This window comes from Crinia signifera, chromosome 4, assembly GCF_055691185.1.
Source record: "Crinia signifera chromosome 4, ASM5569118v1, whole genome shotgun sequence".
In the NCBI taxonomy this organism is placed as follows: Eukaryota; Metazoa; Chordata; class Amphibia; order Anura; family Myobatrachidae; genus Crinia; species Crinia signifera.
In genome coordinates this window covers 148388828-148411279 of record NC_139220.1, presented here as the reverse complement: position 1 = coordinate 148411279, position 22452 = coordinate 148388828, and the positions used below count along the sequence as shown (strand labels likewise).

General features: G+C 39.7%; 1 protein-coding gene across 6 annotated transcripts in view; it reads left to right on the top strand.

The window, feature by feature from the left end:
* Nucleotides 1-22452, top strand: part of IMMP2L (inner mitochondrial membrane peptidase subunit 2) — a 990168-nt gene that overhangs the window by 152767 nt on the left and 814949 nt on the right. The window contains exons 1-2 of one of the 6 annotated variants that reach the window (XM_083182731.1): nt 8825-8892; nt 9070-10915. The exons of 3 other annotated variants lie outside the window; for them this stretch is intronic. In XM_083182731.1, coding sequence (XP_083038857.1) covers nt 9078-10139 — 1062 coding nt within the window. In that variant the 5' untranslated portion in view covers nt 8825-8892; nt 9070-9077 and the 3' untranslated portion in view covers nt 10140-10915. Of the gene's footprint in view, nt 1-8824; nt 8893-9069; nt 10916-22452 lie in introns of those variants that run through there. 2 more of the 6 variants (XM_083182732.1, XM_083182735.1) reach the window with 2 other exon arrangements.

Below are 22452 nucleotides of genomic sequence, written 5' to 3'. Positions count from 1 at the left end.
TACAGTAGCTACCGTCAATAGTATATGTACTACATTATCAGCCTGGTAACAATTACCATCACCAGGATAAACATATAGCCTTAGATACAACCGGTTGTATATTCCCTATTTTTACATTAATTTTATTTTCTTGACTTTTAATGTATTTTTATCTGTGTATTTTATTTGTGTATTATTAAATTGTATCCATAACTCCAGTTGGGTGCGCAGTTCTATTTGTCCATTTCTTTCGCTTATTATAGGTTACAGGACAAGACTGCAGAAGAGCCAACCAACAGGAGTTGCGCTTGGGGGTGCAGAACTTCAAAATACGGAACATGTGCGGAATTGTGGTGTTGTCCTGGATAGTGGCTTGACACTTAAACATCAGATATCAGCCACAATTAAATCCTCATTCTATCATCTAAGGAATATAGACAGAATCAAGCACTAAATTCACTCAGAAGATCTGCCTAAAGTCATACATGTATTTGTATCTTCGCGCCTTGACTACTGCAATTCCCTCTACCTCGGTCTCCCAGCAAAAGAATTGCACCGCTTGCAGATGGTACAAATTACAGTTGCCACGCTATTAACCAATCAGCCCCGCTCCAGCCACATAACACCCATTCTGTACTCCCTTCACTGGCTGCCTATAAGATGGCGAATAATTTTCAAGATCGACTTACTGACTTTTAAAGCTCTACATGACCAGGACCCAAGGTACCTGCAGCAGCTTCTGATCCCTTATTGTCCCACTCGATTACTGCGATCGGTGGATGGAGAACTACAAACAGTACCCAGAATTGCCCTGATTTCATCTGGAGGTCAAGCTTTCAGTGCTGTGGCTCCAACTCTATAAAACTCACTCCTCCTCTCAGTTCGAGAAGCTTCCACTTAAGGAACTTTCAAAAATAGACTCAAGACTTTCCTGTTCTTCCAAGCATTTCACTAATGTCCCTGGTTAAGTTTGTTTTGTGTTTTGAGCTGTAAAAAGCTAATGCAAGCTCTTTGAGTCCTATTAGGAGAAAAGTGCTATATAAATAACATTATTATTATTATTATTATTATTATTATTATTATTATTATTATTATTATCATTATCATCTCAATGCCTGCCTAGCTGGGATTTTCGTCTCAATGGATTGGGCAGCGTGAGAACGCGCTGCCTGATCCATCTGTAGACCTATGTAGATCAACTGATCTGCCGCTATGTCTACTATTGTGTACCCAGCTTTAGTAGGAGTTTTATGTTTGCGAAGTCATTTCATAAATGGAATTGTTGATTCTGCACCAGCCTTGCATAATGTGTTAGCAGAACACAATGCACTAACATACAGTTACCAGAGAATAAAGTAAACTGGGCTTTTAGCAATAGATGGAAAATGATTTACTTTATTGCAGTGTCCTGGAAGAATGAAATTGCATTTCATTATTGATGCATTTCTTGACTTTGCTGTCAAAATACAGTATGACTTGATTTGCAAGATGATTAATAATGTAGATTCCCCCCCCCCCCCCCCTTAGAAATAATAAAACTAGAATTGCTATGAGATGGGAGATTGCAATGTAATAATGTATTGACAGATTAAAAAAAATAAAAAGTAGATTTGTCATGCCAATCTTTCAGCCATGTCAACTTGGTGTGTACATTATCTGTTTTACCTATGTAATGGATTGGCTTTGTCAATGTATTATGTGATGCTCCTTTAAAATGTATCACCTGTAGGGTTAATGAAACCAATGTTCAGGATTAAATCCTCAGATGACACCTTAGTACCTGTTCTTCTGCATTTTTCAGTGCTTTATCACCATGCACATGATGATTATTTTACCTCCAGCCCTGAGTTTGCTCCTCCCCACTGGGTTGTGGCTGCTCACATTCTTATGATGATCCTCCATCCTTAGCCATACTTGCCTATCCTCCCACATGCTCCTGGAAAAAGTAATGACCTTAAAATATACAACGGTTTGTGTTTTTAACATATTGCATTTGCAGGTAGTGCTTACCTGTAACTGCATTGCCAAGCAACACTCTGCCAGTCCTTCACTGTCAGTTAGGAGCAGCTGACTTCTTCACAGTTAAAAGGCTTCTGGTTGCTTCTCATGTGAGACATTTGTTGGGGCAGTAAAAGCATATTTTTCTAAAATAGTGCTTCATGGACCCTCTAATAAATTACTATATATACAATTAAATTCACCTATGGGTGATACTCATCCAGGATTACTCTGGGAGGTTTGGTGATCCTAGATGGGCCATGTCTGGAATTGGTACTTTTCTTTTATACGTGCCATAAGCAGCACTCACCATGTCGCAAGCTCCGCTCTAGAGTGGTTAATCCCAAAATAAGTATTTTGGCCTAAATTTAACATGATTTGAATCCTGGCTTAGAGCTTCCAATCCTGGGATTTAGGGATCAATGATTGTGTATTTGTTTATGCTGTGCAGCACTGAGCAACTGCAGCACTAGCTCTGGCCAGCTCCCCCAGCAGTGCACAGAGTGATATCAGAAGTGTTGAGGTGAAGCCCCATGCTATGTCACCTTCAGCTGCACTCGCCTGCTTAATCCTTTGAGTGCCAAGTGAATTTTTTAAAATAGGTGTGAAAAGTGCCAAGCAAACACCTTTTATTTATCACAATGACCTGTAATGCTTACCTCTCTATATGAAATAGAATTTTTTTTTACACAACACTTTTTATTGAATTTATGGATTTTTAGTGGATGTTTTGAAAATCTCCCATATATTGGCACTTAATGGGTTAAGCAGGGTGGTGGTGTTGGGTGGTTGGAGGTAGATAAGTACTAAGGGATAGAGAAAAGATAAGAACAGAGTAATGGAGGGGAAGATAGATATAAAAAAGGGATAAGAGGATATCCTCCTGGCTCTGGCTGGTTGCCAGACTTACCACCTACTCAACCTGTGGATCCCAGTAATTCCAGATTAGAGCTTTTTACAATCCTGAACTTTTGGATTGAAAAAAATGACCTGGAATTGGTTTTCATACTCTGTACCCACATACCCCCTTCTAATGTTTGGCCTTTGTATCCCTTCCTGCTGCATGCAATGTGTAACTACTTCCTGCCCTCACTACTGCAATTATATCCTACCATATGACAAGTCAATAATGTAATTGTAATGCCTAGCTGATGGTGACACATGGAAGGTTAGTGATACCTGTATATAAGGACGCACTGGCATATAAAGAGGCAGATCGCATACAAAGGTTTGATCAGTCTCTAGTACAGTGGTCCCCAACCTGGAGTACTCGTACCCCTGGGGCGGTGCTGCAGACCATTTGGGGGTATTTGAAAATATTAATGGTGGAAGAAGTAGTCTCCCATTTCCGTGGAGACTAACCAAGTGGTGTCACTTCCGGTTAAGTCTGCAGCATAATTAGTGTCTCCTCGTGCTTGTGCCTGACCAGCAATCCACTGGGTGCTACCCGTGCGGCCCTCGGACATAAGCATTTATCTGCTTTGTGCTGCCACAGGCAGAGGAAGCGGCAGCATTAATCATACAGGCATTAATGGGAACTCCAAAGGCAGTACACAGACAGCGGCCAGACACACTTCCATTCCACTCATAAGCACTGTGAATATTTTAAATTGACAGATGGGTTTCTTATAAATTAAAAGCATATGGGAGAGAAAAAAATGGTTGGGAATGGTTTCTCTAGTGAGCGTGTTCATTCTATAACTCTGCACCTCTCAGAACACATGCAGTTTGCTATAATAAACACTACATATAAAGGCGCATGTGTCAGAGTCGCAGTTGTGAGAACATGAAACTTTCTGTTGTCTTACTAAATATTAATATTTTATGGTTTATAACCGTTAAAATTAAATCCTGTGTTCGTGTACTGTAAAACATAAAAATTGATTTACAAGAATTACAGTGTACCAATCATAGTATAAGTTGCAAGTCTAGTGGATTGTCTCACTGAGGGACAGATGTATCCAGCTTCAAAAGTGATCAAATGAATAGTGATTAACAGCCAGCCAATCAGCTCCTAACTGCCATGTTACATGCTGGGTTTTAAAAATAACTTTGGCTGGTGCATTTTCACTCTCCATTTTATCACTTTTTGAAGATTAATACATCTGGCCCTGAAGCAGGATAATGCAGCTATGTTTTACCCCATTCACACCAGAAATGCAGGGACAAACCCGGGAATTCAGTTCCCGGGACAAGCAGGACATTCCTGGGTTTGGACCCATTCACACCAGAAATGTCCCTGCATTTTCTGGTGTGAGAAGGGGGCGTGAAGGAGGCCGGCAGGAGGTGGGGAGGAGGCGGGATGGTGGCGGAGGTGGGGAGAATACTCACCCCGGTTGCTGGTCCTCCGTGCAGGCCAGGGATCCACACAGGCGGCGGTGCAAATGACGGGACAGGCTGCGGATGAAGATGACCCAGCTCTCCGGCGTACTCACTGCCGCCGGAGAGCTGCGTCATCATCATCCACCGGCTGTCCCGTCATTTGCACCCGCCGCCTGCGTGGATTCCCGTCCAGACAGCACACCGAGGACACGGCAACCCGGGTAAGTATAACCCTGTACCTTTCACACCAGCCAGGACCCCGGGTTGAACCCGGGAGCAACCCTGGTACCTAGCCGGATTGAAATTTGCCCGGGATTTTGTCCCGGGAACCTTTCACACCAGCGCTAGTACCGGGTTGTTCCCGGACTCAGCCCGAAAATTTAGGCTGGTGTGAATGGGGTAGAAGTGCTTAGAATGGCTTTAGTTATGGTAGGTATTTTTAATATTGCGTTTAGCAAATCTATAAATAGTTAAATTAATGTTCTTAATGCTCATTTCCTTGGTACCTTTTTTTTATTTTTAAATAGCTGTAATATACTGTATCACTACAGCAAATCAAAATGGCTTTTATGATTACAACATGATATATCTTAAGTACTTGAGAAAAAGAACACTAATGACTTAAAAGGAAAAAACGAATGGTCTTATCTATGATCCTTATGCATCATGCTAAGGTAAGCGTGCCCACACCCACATCCAATTTGAACAGCATTGTATAATCACAGCTGCGATTATGCTCAGTGCAGCAAATCTTACACAATATGTACATACGCAAATGAAAGTGGATCATCTATAACTTGGCTGAAGTGACCTCTCCTGATGTGTTTACAGTACTTATGAATGACAAATTGTACTCCCCTCATAAAAGATCCACTAAAGTAGAATTTTTAAAAGATATATCCAACATAGTTGGGCTTTTTAAAACATTACTGCTTTAAATGTAGCAGCTATATCGCTGACTTCTTCCCGCAGCTTGCAGGCTATTGCATTTGGGCTCGTGAGAACTTGTTTTTGGAAATTTTGAAGAATAAAGACAGTACACTGGTGAGCGAAACAAACACTGAAATGTTTAAGGCCGGGATCTCACAAATGGAGGCTGTGAAAAATATTAGCCGTAAAAGCACTGTGATGCCTGGAGACTGAGAAATAACAAGGCTGAAGACTGTAGCTCCTGGATGAATGCAAATGTGGAGCACAATAGAAGTACTGAAAACCAGGTCGGAACTTCCAAAGTGCACCGTATGAAGCCTGAAAATTTAACTAGCAGGCTGAAAGTATAGAGACAGGATCCCAAGAAAATGACTGAAATCTGGCTGTAGGTATGCAGATGGCACAAACGCCAGAAACAGCCTATTGGCATGGTTTATTTGATGATCTGGCACGAATGTGTAGTATTGCATTATATGATAACACAGGTGTGGGTAATAAGTATCTCAGTAGAAACATTAACCATTCCCATACTTCACCTGCGGGAGAGATGAAAAGTACTAGAAACACAGAAAAAGAGAATATAGGAGGCTAATACGATCACTTCAAAGGTCCAGTACTAAATTCTTTAAATGGTTTCTGGCTGTTGTGCTGAAATTTGTGACAGCCAGTTTCAAGTATTGTTGGATAGACTTACCAAATGTTTGTTCAGTCCTTTACTATAGTTGTGGCGTTAAATAATTTACCATTACAAAAATATCACTACAGTGGGTGGGTAATTATATGTTAGTTGGGCACCCACTAAGCTATTTGTTTAGTTTTCCGCGTCCCCTCGCGGGGTTCACTACGCTCGCCTCGCTGCGCTCGCCACACTATATAAAATCAACTCCATGCCGACATGGATGGTGCGGTTTTCACTCCTTGCAGTGAATCTTTTTCACTGAAAATGTGATTCACCCTATTCAATGTTCACTGTTCGCCGAAAGCCAGTTATCAGTTTCATGCTCGCTGTAATTCGCTGGTGTATTTCAATGGGGTTTTCACTGGGATTCGCTGAGAGTGTATTCAATGCTAGAATGGCGAATTGCTTCTCCCTGATTTTTGCCATGACTCACTATTTTGAATTCAACATCTTTTTAAGGTGAACTGGAAAGTGATCTTTTAAATAAAAAAAAAGTTTGTGTGAAAAAAATCTAATTTTTTTTACGGTGAAGGGGCATGCTATTTTTATTCATGTGCTTGAAGCACATTAATATATATTTAATTTCAAAATCTTTTTTTTTTTTTTTGCACTTTATTTTTACACATTCGCCAGCAGGGGGTCGGCAACAAATGCTGCAGCCCTCCTGAACCCTGCGAATGTGCAGCGAATCCTAAACAGGATTCGCTGCACATGGAGAATAAAAACATTGAATACTCCCCTAAATAGCACAGTTGGGGCCAGTGAACCTGTGTCCAAGGATACATCCATGGGCTTTGACATTCCCCTGTTTTCTGGGATGCTTCCTGTTTCTACACTGCTTCTGGTCAATCATGATGTTTGGTGCACTGCAAACAACATCACAGCCCCAGATGTGCAGTATGGCTTCTATGCATGCACAGATATTGGATATGTGTATAAACATGAGGTTTACATATATATTTCTAAATAAAACCTAATGACCAGGTCTAACTGTCGCAGGGTGCACTAACTAGGGTCCCATGCTAATGTTCCTTTGTGTGAATTGGATCTGAAGTTCCCTAAATGTATCCTACAGTTTGTTAAGGAAGGATGTGGAACAGGAAGGAAGGCACAATGCATTGTGTAAAAGATCCTTGAGCGGTGCTTTGTGGCACTAGTGCCAGGGGTATCTACACCTGTAGAAGACCACTCCCCTTTCACTATGTTTTTAAAAGAAATAAAAAAAACTTGATTGTTTCAGTGCCTAGGGATTGTCATCGGTTGGAACCATCTGCAAGGGAACTATAAATGGTTTTACTCACCGATCATCACCCCTGATTTACTATGCATAAATCTGTGGGATAATCAATGTCTATTGGTGGAGTTAGCTTAAGTGTTCAAAACATTCTTTAGTGGTTGTGTATCATTGATTGGGAACGATCTGGTTTCCCACATTGATTCTACATTGGCTATAGACATAGAGAGATTTGGAAACCATTGGTCGATCTAATCCACTACCTCATGTGCCATGTTAAATTTTTAAGTTGTATTACCTGCTCCAAATTGGTCTTCCATTACAGAGTAGTTATCATTAATAACGCAATTGCTAACATTTGATTATACTTTAAGCAGGATGCATTTATGATCTTGATGCTGGCGATCAAAATGCTGGTGCCAGAATTCCGTCAGTCTGCTACAACACTGGTTCCAGAATCCTGACCTCAATGGAGATGCCAACATGGTTCCAGTTTAGGCCAGGGAAGGGAAAGTTAACTTGAGATACTAGGGGGGAGTTAATGTTCTTTCAAGCGGGATGCCACGGTCTATCTTCTAACTGTCTGGCATCCTGTTTGCTGGTCACACATACTGAATCAGTTTTAAACAACAACAGAAAATATATACATTTGTTTAAAGTTACCTCATTATAGTGGCTTTTTTCTTCTTAATCCATTGCTTGTTGCATTGCTGCAGTGTATCAACTGCAGTAAGCACATATACAGTACAATGCATTGTAACTTTTATTTTTTAATGAAAATAAGGAAAAATATGGAATAGTGCTTTGGATAATGTGTTTTAATATTTAGGACTGGTTTATCACCATCTGCATCTGATGATGTTGTGATAACCGCAATGCAATAATTGATAACCTCATATGGATGTATCAATTATCGCATGCAGAAAGCTCTGTCCCTGCGAATGACCTCCGCAGTCCTATTGGAGTATATTGTGAAACATACCCTGAATTTGTGCTTTGCATGCACTGCCGCTGCCATGCACTCCTAATGGTTGCCACTATACCCTGTTGCTACTCATAGCCATGGTCCAGTGATGGCTTCTCTGGGAGGACTGGTGGCCATTAAATCACTTCTGTTGCATTACCGCCGGTGCTGTAAAGTTAGCTGCTGCTTTTCAGCATTATTTTTGTGCACTAGGGGTCAAGCAGCAGCGCAGGAGGACCAGATGAGTGGTAGCTAGCATAGGAGTCCTAGTGATTGTCTTGGTTGTCTATTGGGAGCGCATAGCTGATCACACTGTCTGGGAATACACAATCTCATGATAGCGTTTTAATAACAGGGCTCACTGCAGTATTTTTTTTTTATAATAAATGCAGCAAGATCACATTTCCCCAACTAATAATGGGAAATGCAATCTGGTTACAAAAAATATGAAAATGAAAGGCTTTAGAGCCGTTTTACATGAAAACGGCTTCAAAGGCCCTTTAATACATTAGGTGAGAAAGGTGTGAAAACTACTGTTTTCACATTTTTTCATTTAAAAAAATTAAGTTGATCTACCTTTTTAATATAAAAATAACCTTGGCAGTCTAATCACAGTAAGGGTGTAAAGTTATTGTGGGCTCTTTAACATTCAAAGACACACCCTTTAATTCTTGTTGAAAAGCATTTTGATCACAGGAAGTGCTTTTTCTGTATGTAGAGTAAATAGAACTGGGTAAAGGTTGGACTTTAACAGGTTTTTTTTTAACATTCAGCTATATCTGAAGGGTATGTATACTTATTCTTGTGGCAATATTGTGTATTCATGTTTGTATCTGTGTGTGTGTACTGTATGTGTATATACTTTATGCATACATGAATTATAAACATTGAGTAGTGTCTGTATCTTAGTACGTATATACAGTGGACTGAGTATTAAGGTTTTGCCTACTTTTATTTCTATAGCAGGCAACATGATTGTCACAGAAGATGGGATCTCGACTGCTCAAGCAGATTATGGAGCTTTTACAATTTCTTACAGCAAACACTTGAACATTGTTGAATCCATTTTCACACCTACCCTTTATTGCATTATAGCCTTCTGCGGACTTGTTGGCAATTCCTTGGTACTGTGGATTTTATTGTGCATAAAGAAGATGAATTCAGTGACTGATATATATCTCCTAAACATGGCTGTTTCTGACTTACTGTTTGTCTTTTCACTGCCATTCGCAGTTTATCAAATCACAGATCAGTGGGTGTTTGGTAATGCAATCTGCAAATTAATGTCTGCAATATATTACACCGGTTTCTTCAGTGGTATTTTCTTTATAACCGTTTTAAGTGTAGACCGGTATTTAGCAATATTACATGTAGTCTTTTCTCTTAAGTTTAGGACCATGAAATTAGGACTTTTTGTCAGCTTTACGATTTGGAGCATTTCTGTTATGTTGTCTATACCAAATCTCCTAATTCACAAAGCCGAGACAGACAAAGATTTCACATTTTGTGCAGTTTCTTATCCTAACGGCCAAAATATAAACTGGACACTATTCTCACTTTTACAAGTCAACATCTTTGGTTTCATCATTCCCCTTGCTGTTATACTCTTCTGTTACTCTTACATTATTCGGGCTTTACAGAACAGTAAGAGTATGCAGAAAAAATACGCCGTCCGATTGATTCTTCTTCTGGTCATCATGTTTTTTTTGTTTTGGACTCCTTATAACGTAGTCATTTTTTTAACCATTTTAGATACAATTAGCACATTTGGTGCCTCCAATTTTACAGACACGTTAAAGAACGCAATGAAAGTTACTCAGACAATTTCATACGTGCATTGCTGTTTAAATCCAGTTGTTTACTCTGTGGCTGGTGAAAACTTCAGGAGGCATCTGTACAATATGTTTTGCAAGCTTTTAAAATGTATATGCGGTAAAAGATATTGTGGTTCCTTTGAAAGCTTAGGCACAGATAAAAAGTCTTCCACAGGAAAAGACACCAAATCTATTTCTTATACTGATGCCGTAGTGTGAATTAAGCTAATTAAAGTGCTGTTCGCCACCCCCTTCTCCTGCAAATTGACTGTTAACGGCAGTTCTCCTGCTTATGTGCTGCATCAAGATGGCCATATTATGCATAGATTAAACATATTTACTCTTTCAAGCAACAAACCATTAATTTGAAGGCCTTTCATATAAGACTGTACATAATGTAGCAAATGCTGTGAGCTAATGGTAATCCAGGTATGACCGCCAATACAGGTGTGTCCTTGTACACCTAGCATTTTTGCACTGAATTGCGCAAGACAATTGGCATGACTTATACATCCTTCCATGGATAGCTCACATCCTACTAGCTAGCTACTACTGCATTGCATCTTTTTCCCATCACAGTCCCACACCAAAAGACTTGTAATGTACTGGGGTCTTCGTATTTGTGTCTTCAATACTGGCAGTGTACATTTGCTGCATGCTGAATGGTTGGATGCATTGCGTGGCACAGTCCTATTGGTTTCAAGTCTCTTACCTGTTTTCTCAGATTAGCATATTTTTAGTATAAGTATGGGCCACAAATGCACTCCGGGGTAAGCGTTCTTTGTAATTACAAAAGTAATCTGGAATGCACATTCAATTATCTATTGAGCAAGAATAGATACCAGGTGCAATACAATACAATATAATATGTAAGATAACCTTGTCCTAATCTATTTTACAAACCTTGCTTTAAACTATTCCGTATATGTAAATACTGTTTAACCAGTAATGTATTTTTGGCAACAGATCTGTATTATTCCCCCCTAAAGGGTTCTAATTTGGTGATCTATTACAATGTATTTGTTTCAGTCTAGTAAACACTTTAATAAGCATTGTTTTGGTTTTATTTGCACCTACCTTATTAACAAATAGCAACACTCTGTTCGGTTTGCCTATTTCCTTTCTGTGCATGTGTTGTGTGATCACGGAATACTACACACTTTATTTTGTTACTAGCTACCAGCTCATCAAAATGACAGAATAGCATAAAAGTGATGTCATCGACAGTGGCTGTGCACAACTGAATGGAGCAACAATTGACTTGTTCCTTTAGGTTTGATTTAGTGGCTGCCAATGTGCAAAACACTTGAATTTGCCACATAGTGGTAAGGAGCAGTTTTTGCCTTTTATTATATAGGATTGTATGCCAAATGCAATCAGAAAAGTATTGGCAAGTGTTTTGCTTATAACTCCTATAATCTTCAGACCTGAGATGCCACATATATTGTCCAGAGAGCACTTTATCCAGAAATAATACTACTCTGGCATTGATTAAAAATGTGCACTATATGTTGGGATGAGAGAATAAGCAATCACAGGGTTGATGGTGTCTTGCTTTCCGGACTGTACTATAACTGTTATAAAAGGTGGTGTATCCTTACATTTTTATAGTACATTTGGTTTCTGCATTCAGTCAGAGAAAAAAGTTTACTTCTGATTAATGCAAAGGCAACAAGCACAAGCTATATAGGTAGGGGTGGGGGTCCAAGTGCTTCATTAACCACTTGAATGGTATGCCCAGAAATTTTCCAGGCTCAGCTGCGCTGCCGCAGCAGGCTGTCCCAGAAAATTTCCGGGCTTACCATTAATATCAAGGTGTGCGCCAGTGGTGCATCACCTGTGCAAGCACCCCCCAACGACTCAACTGTCCCCTCCCGTCGCTGCCCGTCATGCCACCATTATTTGCAGGGAGCAGGTTCGGGGTGGCTCGCTGGGACTCTGGAGCGCTCAGGAAATCAGGAACCCGAGTCCTCCCGAGCCGCCCTGAACATCCCCGTGCCTGCCACCTGTGGTCACTGCTGTGACTGACAGCTGGGCAGCACCAGAGGACCTGCGGCATACAAACGCCAGAGTGGAGGTGAGGGGGGTGCCTGGACAAGTGGGTGGGAGGGAGACTATGCTCTGGTTCAGAAAAACCCACCACTTAAGGGGTTCAGAATAAAGGAAGAAAATAAACTTGCCACTATACATCTGCTGCATCATTCTTTGTGACTCGGGCATACTTGTTAATGAAAAAAAGCAATTTGACTACAAAGTATTGCTTGTTCACATAGTCTATAGTAGTGTAATAGGGATATAGTGGCAAGGTCGATATTACAAAATGTCACAATGGGAATAGAACTCTCAAACCAAACATAAACCTGTTTAACAAGCCATCAGTTGGCCACATAGGTCACAATGATACATGTCCATCGGAACGAGAACCACCTATTCTGAGAGCAGGAAAATGGCCAAAAGACCCATGGTGCTGCACTGTTTTGGGTTCAGTTACATTTCATGGAAGAGGACAGATTCTCTGCGGAAGAAAAGTAAACTAGATAGTGTTCTTTCTAGCACTTTGTAAAACCCTTGCAGTTCCTCCTTCCTGCCTGGGAAATCGCTCTTTGCTGTGGTGTTTTACGACAGTCTGGTTATATCTGAGCATTGAGGTACAAACCAGACTCTGCTAGAAGAACTATAATTCAATAAAATAATTCAAAGAAAATAGACACACATTGTGTCATAAGTATATGCTTTATATTATTCTAATAATTTTTACCACATTTAAAAAAATTGCTTTAGGAGGCACCAAGAGCGGTGCCTCCAGCTCTCAATATTAAAGTACCAGAAACAAGGGTTTGGCCAAGCAGCAGGCTGTAAAAGCCCATTCAAAAAATGTCTATAAGCGGAACACATATAGAAGTGCCTCAGTGATAGGGTCATGCTTTTTGCCTTTATGAAAGTACACCCCTGTCACTGAGCCAGCACAGACAGGGTCTGCAGGGAGTGCTAGGACTGGGTTGCTTCTGAGCTAACAGGAAGGAGCTTCTCTGCCGGTCTTTGCTGCTTATGCAGGCGGGAGATCCAGCACCTTACCATCAGCGCAGAAACATCCTGGATGCAGTGGTCCCTACAGAGCCCATCGGCTCCTACAAACCAGTGCCTCATTAACCTCACCGCACACCACTTGCTATATACCCAGTGATGTGACTGGAGAGACTCACTGACAGCATTGGGGTATAGATACACTGACTGTATTGTATGGTTTCTTCATCTGTTGAAGTAGTTGCAGACCCCCCCCCATTTGTAAAAGTGCCCTGTGCCCTTACAATCAGTACAGTAAACTAAATGAGAGAAGGTGAGATGACCTGCCTACAATTTAAGAATCATTATTTTATGCATTAACAGTGATGTTTTTTGCAATTGTTTTTAATGATATATAATTGTAATTTGAATTAACTTTATTTATTTGCTCCTCAGTAAGAATATTAAACCAATAAGAATAAGTATGATGTGATAGCAATTTAAGTAACCAAATCTTATAATACAGTTATTGTCCATGAAGTAAATTACAGTGCGTGTGTTTGTGGGTAGTGAACTGAACTCACCAGGCTGTCAGGATTCTCAATTCCACTGTTTGCCTACTGGGCGAATATCCTGGTTAACAAATAGCCTCTTGTTGCTCACTAATTATGTGCCAGAGGCTAGCTCAACACTTTTCATATCCTGCATTAACATATGGAAATGCTGATAAGATGTATTTTAGGTATATGTTTTTATAAGGTTAAACAAATCATTGCTCTGGGCAAATATTAACAAAAAAATTTTGATTGCTGCTTGATGCTTTGTTTTATATGATGCTGTTGTCCTGAAGACATATATTTCTTTGAGGTTGTGACCCTGTTTTCACTGTTATGGGTCATTGCCAGTGCTCTGAGAGCTTCTGCCCATGCTTCCGCCCCACTGTCTGCCTGTACAGATGCTATGCCCATGCACACAGTGTCTACACACTGCACTGACAAGGGGGACTCTCAACTGCCCCCTCCCCACCACAGGACACTGCCAGCCCCATTTGGGACTGTCCCAAGAAATCCGGGACAGTTTGGAGGTATGCAGTGGAAGGCCACGGAAACTTCATTTAGTACACCAGTTTATAACCTTAAGATTGGTAGCAAGGTACTGCAAGCTACAGATCACTTCAGTGATTGTAAAGCAGCTTTTTCAGTAGGTAACCTAGTTCAAAAAATGTATTTAGCTCACAAATTAGGGTCTAATCAAAAATACACCTTTTACAGTATGTAAAGAATACAATAGGATTTGAAAAAATAATGCAACAATAGGGTGTACAGTATAAGCAGTTTATGCATTATTTATTTTTAATAAAAACAGACATGCTCTGAGAGAGCTCAGTCATTCTGTGAACAGCTGCTTTCCTCATTTATAGAAAGGTTCTCCGAAATACAAAATTGGCCAATGGAATATTACCAATATAAAATTCACACATCCCTTATACCCTTTTGAGATTGCATTTGCCTGTTCACACCTGTGACCGGGACACGGGTCCGTCCCAGGAGCTACTAAGCATTCACTGTGCGAAAGCTCCCCACAGCTTATTGCCTGGTCGCTGATGTCAGGTAGGGGCGGAGTGGCATCGGGGGCCGGGGTGGAGGCATCACTCTGAGCTGATGCGGTCTCCAAGCACTGCCTTCTCCATAGTGTGAACGGGTCCCAGGTCACCCGTTCACACTGCACAGCTAAAATACTAAATTGTGTAGAGAAGCCAAACAAAACTAAAATCCATGCCTTTCTCATATCGACTTTTGATTCCCACTTGTCCTATATCAACCAGTGCCTCAGATAAACTATTAGTTGGCTTACACCTCAGTCCCCGGTGCTCAAAGGGCTGGGTGCCTTTTTTCTTCGTCTTGTTTTTGTATATTGTTGCATTGCATGTATCAGTTAAGAGTGAATATGACTTACTGTATGGGTGTGAACACTTTTTGACGCTGATTTTACATTACATGTGCTTCCTGTTTAGCATTTATAAAGCAGTATTGAACTTGTATTTAACTGGTCACTACCAATTAGTGGATGAAGCCAGAGTTTTACATGCAAATGTGCTTTTCTAGACCGTTTGGGCTCATTAAGATTAATTTCTCTGCATTGGGAGTAGGGCAGGTATTATTAGAGAGAGGGCCTCCTTCTTCCAGGCCCCCTACTCTTTGCTCACTAAGCTGGCCACACAGTACATCTACAGATTCATTGTCGGATTTGGCTGGTTTAAAAAGCCTGGTAATATCTGAATGTCTGTGTTTCAAAGCAAATGGTCAACGGTCATTTGCTCTCATCCATTACCATTGGAAATGTGTAAGACTCGGCGTGTACAGTGTAGGCAACCCCGATACCCCCCCCCCCCCTCTTTATACATAATAAATACACCATTGTGTATTGTGGTGCTTATTTTGATCCAGTAAGTTCATTTTTTAATTATCCATGTAAGTGAACAGCAAGTGTGCATTTTGCTGAATCATCTTGTGTAATTGATTTCAGTATGTACTAATACTGCACCACCTATTGCTTTAAAAAAAATAGTAAATGAAAATGTATGACTGTCTTTTTTCTCACTTTAGGCAGACTGACCTAGCATATCTATGAAAAGACTTCTTTCATTGTCAAGTAAAGGTGAAATCAAAACCGATCAGATACTTGGTGTAGTATGGTTCGCTATTCCAACATATTAATGGCTTGATGTTTTAGTTGGAAATACACCTTCTTGATTTTTCCTAAAATAGAGTAAGATTTTTTTTTGTCATTTAATTCAGCTGACTTTGTTTCCTGATGGTAATAGAATTAGGTTTTACTGAGGCAGGGAATAATTGTGTTAGCAATTTCCTCTGTGGTAAGTATTCCTGCAGTAATTCATTTTCAGAAAAGGACTTGCTGTACCAAAGGAGTTATAAGGGGCAATGTGCTTAGTTCCATCATTATGCATTAGTTTCAATTCATCACCAATGTGCTGATCATAATGAGCCATTTGGAATTCATCACGATTAGTTTTAATATATACATACGTTGAGTTGAACAAATGTAATTTACACTGGTCCATAGAAATTAAAATTGCTCTTTTTTATAACCTTATGAATTTATCTTTATATTTTTTAGTGTCTGAAGAAGGTCACTGTAGTCAAGATCTGTAAAATAAAGCAAGAGGCCTTTTTTATTGGAATGGGAATTCTAAACTATCAGTAGGTTACTTGTACCCCTTTCACACTACACCCTGAGTTTTTGCACATGAACATGCATTGACATGGTTTTCTGTATGTGTGAAAGGTCCATGATCTGGTGGAGAACCGGTAATTTGCTGGATTGCTAGACCTGCCAAATGTATTAGTCTTGTGTGACCGGTATTTGTAGTACAGGAACTGTATGTCTTTAATCACTTTCCATATACACTGTCTAGTAATGTGTACAGTATCTATGTTTATTCTCAATAGCTTCCTGATAGTTGTGAATTGTTAGTCTAGACCAGGCATGTCCAAACTATGGCCCTCCAGCTGTTGTGAAACTACAAGTCCCATCATGCCTTTCCACAGTTTTGTTAATAGGGAATGCTAAAACTATGGAAAGGCATGCTGGGATGCGTAGTTTCACAGCAGCTGGAGGTCCATAGTTTGGACATGCCTGGTGTAGACCTATGATTCATCAAAAACCCAATCTCACTGGAAAAGTACAAATAGACTTTTGCGCTATGGCTGTGGTTCCTAACCTCTGTGCCGGGGTGCCTTGGGACACTTGCAGGGGTGCCTTGGTGCACTTGCAGGGGTGCCTTGGGTTGGTGGTCCAAGACCGACTCAAATTATTTATGATCAATTATTTATGGACCAAACCAATTCTGGTTACTGCCAGTCATAAAATGTGTGTACAAACAGAACCCTTTACCATCTAACTTAACCGAAGGATCACCTATAAACACAAGTCACTTAATTTTATATTTACTTCTACAGTTTTTAGCCTAGGGGTGCCGTGAAAAAACTATTGTACTCTAGGGTGCTGTGATTTAAAAAAAAAAAAAAAAAAAAAAGATTAGGAACCCCTGCGCTATGGTGATCTCAGTTGGTAATAATGTCCAACAAAGTCACGCCCTTTACATGCTAGCCACAGAGCTCCCCCCTCCCCCCCCAAACAAAAGTGAAATGGCATAGGCTAAAATGTTCTCAAACGGCGAAAATTACCATGATTGGTTAATAGAAGGTGAATATTTGCCCTTTTTTTAAATCTGGTGTAAACCTCAGCCAAGATTGACTATGCATCATAATCCCAAACAATCATCTATATGTTCTGCTAGCAAAGACTACATGCTAATAGTTTTTGTCAAGAAAGTATACAGTTAGATGAAAATGACAGTTAGATGACAGTTAGATAAATATCTTGACCAACAGGACGATGTTTTCCATTTCAAGTGTATTTGTGCTTTGACAGCTATTATTTGTTGTCTTAGCACAGGTCATAAACTGTACACATTACAGTTAAGGACTACATGAGTTATCAATGTAACTGTGATAACGCAAATAAAAGTAATTGATTGCACAACAAAGAGGTGTTTTACAGCCCTGTGAAATAAAGCCAAATAATATTGCGAATTCGGCATCCTGTAAGATGAGCAGATAAAAGTAATTTGCAGTGTGGTCTTTTACCAGTTACGAGCAAAGCAGCAACAACAAGAAAAATCAACAAAAAATTGAACAGATTCTTCAGTACTCCGCTTGAATCCCTCATATCCTAATTAATTTACAGCAAAGTGCTCCTGGTCCTTTAGTGAACATTATTTGGGATAAATGTAATTAGCAATACTAATTTCTTTGTTATGAGACAGTGTACGAACTTGCTTATGCACACACATTTCATTTATCAGTTCTTCTATAGCCAGCAATTTTAGTAAGAGCTATTTAGCTGTTAGTGTAAAACAGAATTTCTTATACAGGGAGGAAACATACAAATCAGAGGGACTTTGTTAATGCTGAGAGTTGATGACTTCTAGTGACCATTTATTCTTTGTTAAAAACCAGCCAAGATAAGTGACAAGTTCACATCTTTTTAGGACTTTGTCAGCATGAGTTCTGCATACCTCCCAACTTTTCATGTGAGCGCCCGAAAAGGGGGCGTGGCGTATGCAAATGAGGGCGCGGCTTATGCTAATTAGCCGCGACCTCATTTTCATACGAGAATAGACGCTGTGCGCATGCGCACAGCGTCTATTCTACTACATTGGGGGGTCTCCCAACTGCCACCCCCCCGCAGCGGGACAATGCCTGCCGCGGGTGGGACGTCGGGACAGGACCCGAAAATCGGGACTGTCCCGACGGAATCGTGACAGTTGGGAGGTATGGTTCTGTGACTGCATATTTTAAATTGTTTTTTTTTTGTCCCCTCTCAGCCACTGAAATAAGACATTTTATATTCTGTACTGTAGATTTCAAAGGTAGCAATGTGTCAAAACAGATGGTTTTTAACTGAATTTATGTTGAAAACTGTCACATACTTTGGGCCTCCAACCAGCAAACTCTGGCGGTAGTCTTTGGGGCAAGGCTCCCTGCTTGCTGCTTCCATCCCAGTGATGTTCCCACCAAAATTGGCAAGTCAATCACAGAAGTGTGAGCGTTTTGCTACACAGCCAAGCATTCGCACATTGCTGGCACCTCTCTGGAGCAGACCAGCCATGTTTCATCAGGTGCAAGACAGCCATGATGATGCAGCCATCTCACAGAACAGCCCAGACATGCCGGAGTTTTCTGGGCCATTCCTAGAAAATGGAGCACTCTGCAACGCCATGTAAAGTTGTCACCCCCAGCCGCAACTTAAACTGCGGTCATCACAAGAGAGCAGTTTATGTTCTTGTGCATGGACAGAAGTGCGGAAATTGACAAATGGGGATTTCCACACTTCTGCGGCAAACTCTGAATAACCCCCTTTATCCCCTGCTTTGTTGCTATTTAACAGGAAGCACAAATTACTGCGTGCATATATATATATATATATATATATATATATATATGTGTGTGTGTGTGTGTGTGTGTGTGTGTGTGTATGTATTGTATGTATGTATGTATGTATGTATGTAGATGTGTAGAGAGAGATATTAGTACTGTGCAAAAGTTATCATTTATTTTATCAATTAACAAAATGCAAAATGAATGAACAAAAAATAAATAAACACGATTCTTGAAAAAGAAGTTCCTTAACTTCGAAACATGTTGGAGGAGTGAGTGTAAGGAGGATTCCCTTTTTTCCTTTTTTGACTGTGAGAGAAGCTTTTCATCCTATTTAACATCTTGTAAGCTGGACTGTTTTTGTTTCACCTGATTTGAGGTATAAGTGCATCCTGCTCTTTTATGTATTTTAATTGTTGTAAATAAAGACATTTTTGGTACCGCACCATTGGAATCTCTCTTCCTCCTTGTTGCATGAAAATTGAAATGAGGATTGCAACAGGGAAGAAACCTTGATGCGCAGGACTGTCACCCCAAACATACAGCCAATGTCAGTAAGTACGATCTTCAGCATAAAAAGGAACAAAGAGTCCTGGAAGTGCTAATATGTCCACCACAGAACCCTGATCTCAGAATTGTTGAGTCTGTCTGTCTGGGATTACATTAAGAAACAGATGGATTTAAGCAAGACTACAGGCACAGAATATATAATATAAGGTGTGCTCAAATGAAAAGGAGACTTTTGCTGTAGCCGCATTGTATCTAATCGCGATTGGTTTGGCAATAGATGGCGTAGCATTTTTCCCAGTACTGCGTGTATAGTGAACGGCTTCGCCTCAGTTTCTTCATTCCTTGAAAGTTAGTTTACTCGGTCGGATGCATAATGGATTCACATCCCCCCTTGTCGGGATTTCGGCGGTCAGGATTCCGGCGTCGGGATTTTGACCACCGGGATTTCGTACCAATCCCGTACTTTTTAAAACTATTTTAGTGAATATACCCACTAACGCTGTCTATTTGAATAGTAGCAGCACATATTTCTGTTTAGCCATCCAGATGAATGGGAATACATTTTTTGCAGGCCCAACGGCACATTATCCTCTAGTTACTGAAAAATTCCTTTTCATCATAAATTCTTTTTTACTTTGTAAAATAACTTTTGACTTTGATTTTTCTACTGGACTTAGAATACAGATTTTAAGCAAATATTATAATTGTTTTTCTAGTTTTTCACATTATGAAAGCAAATCAGAATGTAACATGCATAGTTTAAAGATGAAAATGTACAGTATACCATTAACAGCCTTGTTATGGCCTTGTCAGTAGAAAATAGCATGCTATTATTTAACTAATTTCAGAGATTCCCCACAGATTTCAAAGAATGAAAAACTAGCATGATGTGGTTTTAACTGTGAAATAGTAAAGTAACAGGAGAGAAATACAGAAATATATATTGCATCGAAAATGCAATTTTATTAACCTGTTATCGGCATAGAAGTACCCTGAGCCTTTATGCCTCATATCTTGCACTGCTTTATACACTCAAGCTTGTATTTGTTTGTCTGGACTTTACTTTGCAGCTTATTCGTTACACCGGCTGCATACTACTTGTATGGTTGGTTTTCTGGTGTCAGCTCTAGTTGCATTTATCACATTCAGCACATTTGTCTTATTCCTGTTCTTTGCTGTCTCCAGCATTGTCCATGACTACACAATTATTAACTTCCTGTTCATTTATTATCACCTGTATTATCGGGGACTGCACCTTTACTCTACTCCTGTTCGTTATAGCCAAGAGTGGCTATATTCCTGTTAATTTGTTTTCACCAGTATTATACAGGCCTACACCGTTTTTATAATACTGTTCTAATACTGTTTTTATCATCAGCATTATCCAAGAGTGTATCATAAATATATTTATGATTAGCATCACCAGTAGTATCTGGGGCTGCACTATTACTCTAATCCTGTAAGTTATTACCAGTATTATCTAGGTACTGTATGCACCATTAAGGCCCACGCTTATCCAATTTTGTCCTAGTCAGCCTAGAACAAGTCAGAATAGTGTGTAAAAGCCTTACTCTATTCCTGTTTTTCCTGTAACTGCGCGATTACTATTTTTGTAAAAACAAAGAAAATACTTGGCACTAATTGTGACCACTTCATGTCTGACAGCCGCCATCTACTAATTGAGAAATTACATAACCATTAAAACACAGATAGTATACAAACATTCTAAAAGAGGCCCTGAATGACTTATAATAAACAGGTTTACTCACGGCCAGTGTAATCAATACTAAAAAAATATTACATTAAAGAAAATTTGTAGTCACTATAGTTATATATCTGGTCAGGTTATTTAAATAGACCGCATACCATAGAAGCACTACAGCAGACAGCGACACCCCAGGCAGGGAAGAGGAACTGCAGGTTGAGGCTGTTTGTACTGGCTTCAACCATTCTTCAAGGGTCCTATAGGATGTTGGAGGCAGCTGCACACGGATACTTCCTGTGGAGTGGCAAGTCACCAGAAAACCTATCCATAATTGTGGGTGACATTTAAAAGGCTGGGGTTGCCCACGATAAGTGCTGGGACCCTTACTTTAAAAATACTTTTAGAAGATTGCAAAGCAACACCAACATTGGTTGACACACCAGGAAAACTCCTGGTGAGATCTACTGTATGGCCAATCCACTGTGACAATAATGATGCTAAATGACCACACATTTTTACAATTGAAATACCCTATCTGATTGGCTTCTTTATGCATATAAAGCGTTATTCTGAACACATGGTTTTGTGGCTGTAAAAGTTTATTTTTTTTAAATCAATTGGCACACCTAATGACCTGAATAGTGACTCCATTACATACTGATAAAGTATCAATGGTTTGAAACTTTGAAAAGGTTTATTATTACTGGAAAAAAAAGTTTATCATGATTCATAGCTCTCATCCTTAAAATGGTACTGAATTGTTTTGCTTGGTTTATTTCTGACGTTTTTACATATGCAGCATAGACGTTAGATTTATGAGCATTTAATAATGGTTATTTCAAAAGCCTGTGTTACAATTATAGCTTTGCAACTGCAAAAGTAGGCTAATGTTGTCTATCCTTTGAGACACATAATGCAAAGTGTAGCATGCATCAGATTTAACAGTAAAGTGATCTTACGGAATAGTGCCCATTATATATGTACAGTAAAATCTTAATGGAAAATGTACACAGTTTTCTCATTTTTGGAGTGGTACAAAAATTGTAGATGTATATGTTATGACTTCTAATGTGTATTAGTATGGAATAACATAGCGTTCATTGAATGCATATTTGGTTTGTATTTATCGTAGGAGACGATGCGCTTAAATGAACGTTTAAAGTATTTAGTGACAAATTCATTGGTCTGGTATAAAAGATGTTCTCATTGATACAGAGTAGATTTTACAATTTAGGTGGCTGAACTATAAAAAGACCAAAATTAATACCATAGTGTAGTATTGTTAACATAAATCACATGTATCAAAACAAGAATAATATAGACTCCTACATGTACAGTAGTGGATGCAGCC